Source organism: Solanum tuberosum, unplaced genomic scaffold, assembly GCF_000226075.1.
Source record: "Solanum tuberosum cultivar DM 1-3 516 R44 unplaced genomic scaffold, SolTub_3.0 scf00031, whole genome shotgun sequence".
Lineage (NCBI taxonomy): Eukaryota > Viridiplantae > Streptophyta > Magnoliopsida > Solanales > Solanaceae > Solanum > Solanum tuberosum.
The window spans coordinates 733,656-741,630 of record NW_006238957.1 but is presented as its reverse complement, the minus strand read 5'-3'; the positions used below and the strand labels follow the sequence as shown (position 1 = coordinate 741,630).

General features: G+C 28.7%; 1 protein-coding gene across 1 annotated transcript; it reads right to left on the bottom strand.

Moving 5' to 3' along the window:
* Positions 1-1,276: 1,276 nt before the first annotated feature.
* LOC107059657 (probable E3 ubiquitin protein ligase DRIPH) lies at positions 1,277-5,859 on the bottom strand. Its single transcript, XM_015306379.1, has 4 exons — positions 5,751-5,859; positions 5,195-5,294; positions 1,557-1,629; positions 1,277-1,453 (listed from the first exon to the last, which is right to left on the bottom strand). Exons 1-4 carry the CDS (start codon positions 5,857-5,859, stop codon positions 1,277-1,279), a joined length of 459 nt encoding a protein of 152 aa, XP_015161865.1.
* Between the last annotated feature and the right edge of the window lie 2,116 nt (positions 5,860-7,975).

Sequence of the window (7,975 nt, the reverse complement as noted above, 5' to 3'; positions counted from 1 at the left end):
ATTTAATCTGTTATGTATAACCATAATAATTTTTTTTATTATTTACTAAAATCTTTTTAAAAAGTAATTAAAACTTAGTAAACATTGGACGGATTGGGTTATGACCCATTACTTAACCGTTTTGACCCAAACAAATTTGGGTTGAGTTGGATCTTGACCATTTTGACCCACCTAAATATGACCCAACCCATCCAATTATCACCCCTACCGTATAGATGCAGGGGTAGAACCATCCCTTAACTTACTGGTTTGGCGGAAAAAAAGTAATTTTTCTACAAACTCTATATAAGTAATATATTCAGAACACAATGGCCAAGAAAAAATGTGATCCATAACTCATAAAATAAGACGTTTGACCATGTTTCATCGTGAAGATCGAAAAAAGTATAATTTTTTGTTTTCAAATTGAAAAACGATATTTGGAAATTCTGATTCCTGTTATAGAAGTTTATAAAAGAAATCTTCTCAGAACCAAGTTTTCTCAAATTTAACTAGAATGTGTTCATATGAGCAGGTTTCAAGGGAAAGGAAAATGATTTTTGATTCGAAATCGATGCGATATAAATTTGGCAAGAAAAGTAACTAATAGCATGATCAAGACGTATATTGAGATAATCAATGGGGAAAAATAATTCATGAAGTTTGATAGTAACGGGAAAAAATAGTATGTTGAACAATTCGTCTCAAGAATCAATCCCCAGCAAAAGATGAACACCAATCATGATCATACATGTGGACAAAGCCATCTCTTATTGGTATCCGAACAAACTTACGACCATTTCAACCTGTTAACTTTGATGTTAGTATTATTTTCTATATGCATAAAATAAGTCATTGATTATGAGTGTTCAAATAACCACCCTTGGGTCGATCTATGTAGCTATGCCACTGATTCCAGTACATGATGATTTGTTGGATTCGATATACATTTTTTTTCTATACCCTATTAAGTGAAACTTTTAACACAAATATAATAGTCTGGCCAAGGTTTGTCAAACCTGTAACTAATGATGTAGATTCGTCCCTGACTCTGGCTGTCAATATCTAAAAAAAAAAAGATGCAACCTAACACATCTTTAGAAAAAAAAAACACAATTCTTAATAAACAAGTGATAGCTAGAGTGCAAAACAAGTAACTCAAAAACCTTTAATCGAGTTTATAAAAAAAACACACAAATTAAAGGTGTTTAACAACATGCAACAAGAAGTTTTCTCCTTGCAAAATTTGAATGTCTAAGCAAAAGAAGAAACTGAAATATTGTACATAGTTAATATACTAATTCAATTTTGGGTGTGACCGGGAATATTTCAAAACCATGACAAATTCTTCAGCAGAAGCTCCAACTTTAACTGAACTTTTTCCAGAGTGAGGTGCTACGCGTAACCACATTTTTTCTAGATGTTTGAGAGGCAATTCAGGACGAATAAACATTTCTAACATGCGAAGCTCCACCTACATTTCAAATTATTAGGATCAGAAATTCATAATTAATAATCAGGTGTCATGTAGAAGATATCAGAGCAAATATTGAATGCCGATATAAGTATATAATTACATCGTCTTCGCTCTGAAGACACAATTTTTGTGCAAGGTACTTCTTTAGGTAGGAAGACGGCTTGTTCACATCCCTATTTAACCAGAAAAGAAGTATAACATATTAATTGAAGTTAAAAGGTATTTTGAAAAGTAAAAAGATGTATAGTATAAAAGAAGATACAAAATTGCAATTACACAGAAAGCGGGGAGGGGGACACATCCATTAAGCTCTCGCTATACGATGTCCAGGAAAGGGCTAGACTATTAGGGTTCATTATACACAGTCTTATTCTGCATTTTTCACAACACAAACTTGTGATATCCTAGTCAGATTGCAACAACTTTACTAGTTATGTCATTGCTAGCTTTCCTTCTTTTGAGAGTGAATTCATACAAAAAGAAAAAAAATTACCTTTACCAAATTGATTCATGCATGACACAATGGCTACTATAGTTTAAATAAAAAAATGAATGAGCAACATATCAAAATGTATCTAGAACTTCAAGAATATATATATGCAGGACATAATATTTTTGTAAATATATGTTCAAATGTAATTAAAGACTTACTTGATCTTTATGTAGCGGGTAGAAATTTGTTGTAAGGGTGAAGGACCTTCCCTGAAACAATCATATCTAGTCAAACATTGTCACATAAATGAAAATACTATAGAGAGAAGTAATACATAAAACTGAAAGTTATAGAATTAAAGTCACTGCTTATCACATGCAACCAAAGTGAACCAAATAGGATGATCTCTTTCATTCACTACTCTAGTACTACCACTACTTGTACCTCATATTGTCTCAGTAGTAACTTGAAATTGTGCCACATTAGTATTTGTTCCACCACCACTATCATCACCACCACCGCTAACAGGAGGAGGAATATTTTTTTCTTTTTTCTTTCTTCCACATCGTCCCTCTTTCCCTTTTCTCAAAAAAAATAATTAAAATAAATCCATAGAACAACTACTAATATATGCGCCTCAGTCCCAAATGAGTTAGGATTGTGACTAAAACATAAAGTAGATTTGAATTGTACATGTTTGTTATGTTGAGTTAAGCTTCCTGGATGCGTATTTCCCTTATTCAGATCAACAACATCATTAAATATAGATGGATCTTGAAAACGATCAACATTAGCATCATTTTGCGAACATCCTCTTCTTCCTCTTCCTCTACCTCTACCTCTACCTCTACCTCTACCCTTTCCAGTACTACTACTTGAGATGTTGTGTTGATTCAGAATTTCATCATCATGAACAAGTGGTGTAGCATTTATAGTGGAAGAGGTTGATTTATGTTTTCTCCTTGAACTTGTACCAACAACAACAGGAGCAGGAGGAGAAGGCGATGGTAGAGTATCCATGAGCATGATAGGAATTGCCTTTTTTTGACTTTTCGATTAGTCCACGCTCAATTAATTCTCTTCTTTTACTTGACACCATGTCTCTGATCCCTTGCATTTGGTGATAGGCTTGAATATTAAGCATTATATAAGGTTATATTAATACTTACTTTTCACACACATATATATACTAGGAACAGAATTATAGTTCTGTCTACTTGATCGACAAAACCTAGAGTCAAAATCATGTACTTGTATCTGAAAATTTAGTTATAATATGTACTCTCGTTGTCTTAAATTATGTGAAAGGGTATGAAGTACGAAGATTAAAACATCTCATTTTGACTAAGAATTTGGGTATAAATTCTTTAATTTTTAAAAATAAAAATGTATACACAAAAATTACTCTAGATCAACATAGCTAATGAATCAAAATATTTTCTTAAAAAAATTGTTTGACTCCTTAAATAGTAACACTTTAACATATAATAGGATGGAGAGAGTATAAATAATGTATTCATATAACATGACACTGCGTCTCTGATCCCTTGCACTTTTGTGATCAGGCCTAAAAATTAAGCATTATATACGAGGAACAGAATTACAGTACTTCTTACTTGTTCAACATTACCTTGAGTCAAAATCTTGTTCTTGTATTTGAGAATTTTTACTTATAATATGTACTTCCTTTGCCTAAAATTATGTGAAAGGGTACGCAGTACGATGATAAAAACATCTTTGTTTGACTAAGAATTTGGGTACTTAAAAATTAAATGTATACACAAAAATTACTCTAATCAACATAGCTAATGAATCAAAATATTTTTTTTTTAAAAAGGAAAAGGGTCAAAAATGCCCTTAAACTAAGTGAAAGGAACAAAAATGTCCTCTGTTTATAGTTTGGCTTAAAAATGTCCTTACCCTCAATACTTTGGTCCAGAAATGCCCCTGTAGTTACAAAATGGGTCAAAAATGCCCTTTTCCGAATAAATATTTTTTTTCTTTTTAAACACATCTTCTTCATAATTAAAATGTTATTAAAGAACACTATTCTTGTTTTCTTTCTTCTAAAATCACTTTAACAAATAAAAACGTAGGAAATATTTTTTTTCTTCTTAATCTCATTTTATCAATTAAAATAGAATAACTTCATGTACCCTTCGACATATAATATATGTCATATATAAGATTATTGTATATCCATCATTAATCTATATTTATATAGCGATAAAAAATAATGATAATAAAATAAGAAATATTTTAATTTTAATTTTTTTCTGAATTGAAGTAGGATAAACATTTGCTACTTTTGTTTTAAGAAAACATTATTAGAAAAAGAATGTATTAAAACAATAATAATATGTTTATTTGGAATATGAGCAGTTTTGACCCATTAAATAACAATAAGGGCATTTTTGAACCAAAGTATTGACGACAAGGGCATTTTTGGACCAAAGTATTGATGACAAGGGCATTTTTGGACCAAACTACAAACGGATGACATTTTTGTTCCTTTCGTATAGTTTAAGGGCATTTTTTAACCAAAGTATTGACAATAAGGGCATTTTTGAGCCAAACTATAAATAGAGGGCATTTTTGTTTCTTTCACATAGTTTAAGGAAATTTTTGACCCTTTTCTTAAAAAAACAAAATATTTGACTCCTCGAATAGTAACACTTTCGCATATAATAGGATGGAGAGAGTATAAATAATGTATCCAAATAACATGAGCCAAATGGAAAAATAAAGCCAAAATCAAAAGACAATGACCATTTTTACATTTTGAAAACGAGTGGTGTCTAGGACAATGACCTTAACTTGTTTTTATCAAATACTTGTTATTTTTTATCAGCACAAACATAAAGAGAACTCTTATATATCATCATAGACATATAGAAGAATAATCTAGGGTTGTATTTGAAGTGTATTTTTGTTTTTACAATTTAAGCCTATAGTCAACATATGGCCGTCAAAATACTTGATTTGACTATTGATTCGGGTACCAATTCTTCAAAACATATTTGAAAAAAATTATTGTAAGTCAACATAAATAATTATTTAAAAAATTGTGAAAACTGTACTCAAAGAAATTTTTTTTTGTTTAATTATCTAAACAGTAACACTTTCACATAAAATAGGACGAAGGGACTATATGACTCTCTCTATTCCACATTATCTGATACGATTTTCATGCCTTCTCAAATAAAATTTACATATTAGAAGTTTTTTTTTTTTATATAAATCACAATAATTAATAATTCAATACATTTAAAATTTGTATCAAAAATCGAAATTGAAGAATATACCTGATTTTCTGCAAGGGGGCAACACCTAAATCTGTATTGCATTCTGGACAAACTTTCAATTTTTCTTCTTTTAACTTTCTCATTATGCAATTCTTGCAAACTGTAAAAAAATACTAAACATAAATTAATCAAATTCCATTAAAAATGATATATAATGAATTAAGAAATAAAAAGTGATAAGAAAGAAAAAAAGAAAAAATATTGAACCATAATACATCAAAATACAGTAGTGTTAATGACTAGGGCCAAATGCAACAAACTGATCATACAAGAAAGTTAATAAATAAATAAATAAACTGTTTAATTAAGCAACATGATAAATTAAACTCAATTCACAAGAACAAATGATTTTCACAAGAACAAATGATTTATCAAAATCAGTAAATTCAAAAACGAAACCCCCAAAATCAAAAAAATCAAAATTTATAATATTTGTAAAAATAAATAGATGGAAAGAACTAAAAAACTAAAAAATTCAAGATCATGAAATCACATGTACAGATGATTTATCAAACATCAATCAAATATAATAAATGATCCCCCTCCCTTTTCTTACATCTGTGACAACATTCTTCAATAATTGAGACATCTTTGCATAGCTTTTTGCAAATTCCACATGTCAATACACTCTTCATCCCAGCTTGCCGTTTATGAAAATCATCCATCTTCCTTCATGCATTGCAAAAAAAAAAAAAAAAAAAAAAAAGGAAACCATTAAAAATGATATATAATGAATTAAGAAATAAAAAGTGATAAGAAATAAAAAAAGAAAAAATATTGAACCATAATACATAAAAATACAATAGTGTTAATGACTAGGGCCAAATGCAACAAACTGATCATACAAGAAAGTTAATAAATAAATAAATAAACTGTTTAATTAAGCAACATGATAAATTCAACTCAATTCACAAGAACAAATGATTTATCAAAATCAGTAAATTCAAAAATGAAACCCCTAAAATAAAAAAAAATCAAAATTTATTTTATTTGTAAAAATAAATAAAATGGAAAGAACTAAAAAACTAAAAAAATTCAAGATCTTGAAATCACATGTACAGATGATTTATCAAACATCAAACAAATATAATAAATGATCCCCCCCCCCCCCCAAAAAAAATAATTACACCTAAATTAATATTTTTAAAAAAACATTGGAAAGAACGAAAATAATATTGAAAATTCAAGATTGTGGAATGATAACAACAAATTATTTATCAAAATCACCGATTTTTTTTATCAACATCATGAAATCACAAGAAAAAATGATTTATCAACATCACTCAAATAAAAAAAATAAACCCCCCAAAATTAAATTAATTAAAAAGATAAAAAATTTCTTACATCTGTGATTACATCTGTGACAACATTCTTCAATAATTGAGACATCTTTGCATAGCTTTTTGCAAATTCCACATGTCAATACACTCTTCATCCCAGCTTGCCGTTTATGAAAATCATCCATCTTCCTTCATGCATTGCAAAAAAAAAAAAAAAAAAAAAAAAGGAAACCAAATCAAATATTTTTTCCCTTAATTATAAACATATACATTCCATTATTTGCATGTAAACCATATATTCAAAAAATCATACAAAGAGAAAAAATAACACAAAAAAGTACCTTGTTTTCTTGATTCAGTGTGTATATAAAGGAACAAAGAAAGAAAGTAACAAAAAATTAAAGAAGATTGAATTTTTTGGATTGTTATTTGAACAATTAATATGTGTGAAGAGGTTTCTTTTGAATTACAAAGAGTAATGATAATATATGGACAAAATTGGTTTTATGTAGATGATAATAATAGTGAAACTCAACTATTTCTAATTCCATAGCTTTTAATACCAGGAATGATACAAGAAAACTTCACCCTTTCAAATTCAGAGAAGATCCATGTATACTATATATATACTATGGGGTTTTCCATTTCATGGTTTGTTTTACCTTATTCCTTTTGTTGGGTTGTGTTCAGGTCAACTTGCCTACGACTTAATTTTTTCATTGAATATATGCTAATTCTTATCAACATGTGTATTGAGTAATCCTAAATTGAGACAGATCTATGATTTGAAGGTTATAGATTTTTGTAGTGATCTCAAAATTGTGATAAGCGAGGCATGAAGTAGTTGTTTTTAAAATTACCTTGATAACAAGATGAAATAAAAATGTAAATAAAAGAATTTTTACATATGTTTACCAATCACAATTTTCCATCTCGATACTATTTTGTGTCTTACCTATCATAATTGGCTTAAATAATGAAAACTAAAAAATATAACAAAAGTAAATATACAACTTAAATTACACCATTGGATGAATAAATGATAAACAACACAAATATGTGCATGGTGATATCCCATTATATAATTGATATAATTGAATCTGTTGTAATAGTGGCAACCGTAGATCATCCAAAAGAGTTCAATTTTTTTTTAAAATGGAATTATTGGATTGCTTTTTTTAATCAGGGAATTTGATTATCACAAAGTTGAATTTATTGTACCAAATGCTGATAAAGTAGTACCAAATAAATATATATTTAATGTAGAACAGATATATTTGATGATGTAATCTAAGAGATAGATTAAAAAAAGTGGGTTTGGATGGATTGGGTCTAAAATAATGATAATGTGATGTCTAATGTTTTTTGAAAAAATTATCTTCATACACATCTTATTTTATCATAATTCTAAAATTCCCTTCCATCTAAAATAATTTCAAAAATCCCCTCTCGTATACATCACTCTCCTCTCACTAATACATATGTATCCCCTCTCGATACA

What these genes read in the sequence shown, in the direction of transcription:
- LOC107059657 (XM_015306379.1), bottom strand. Translation starts at nt 5,859, where the DNA reads ATGGATGATTTTCATAAACGGCAAGCTGGGATGAAGAGTGTATTGACA. An exon ending in TGAAGAATGTTGTCACAGAT is followed by an intron (nt 5,295 to 5,750) that starts GTAAGAAAAGGG and finishes ATTTTTTTACAG; the next exon opens with TTTGCAAGAATTGCATAATG. An exon ending in GTCTTCAGAGCGAAGACGAT is followed by an intron (nt 1,454 to 1,556) that starts GTAATTATATAC and finishes TTTGAAATGTAG; the next exon opens with GTGGAGCTTCGCATGTTAGA.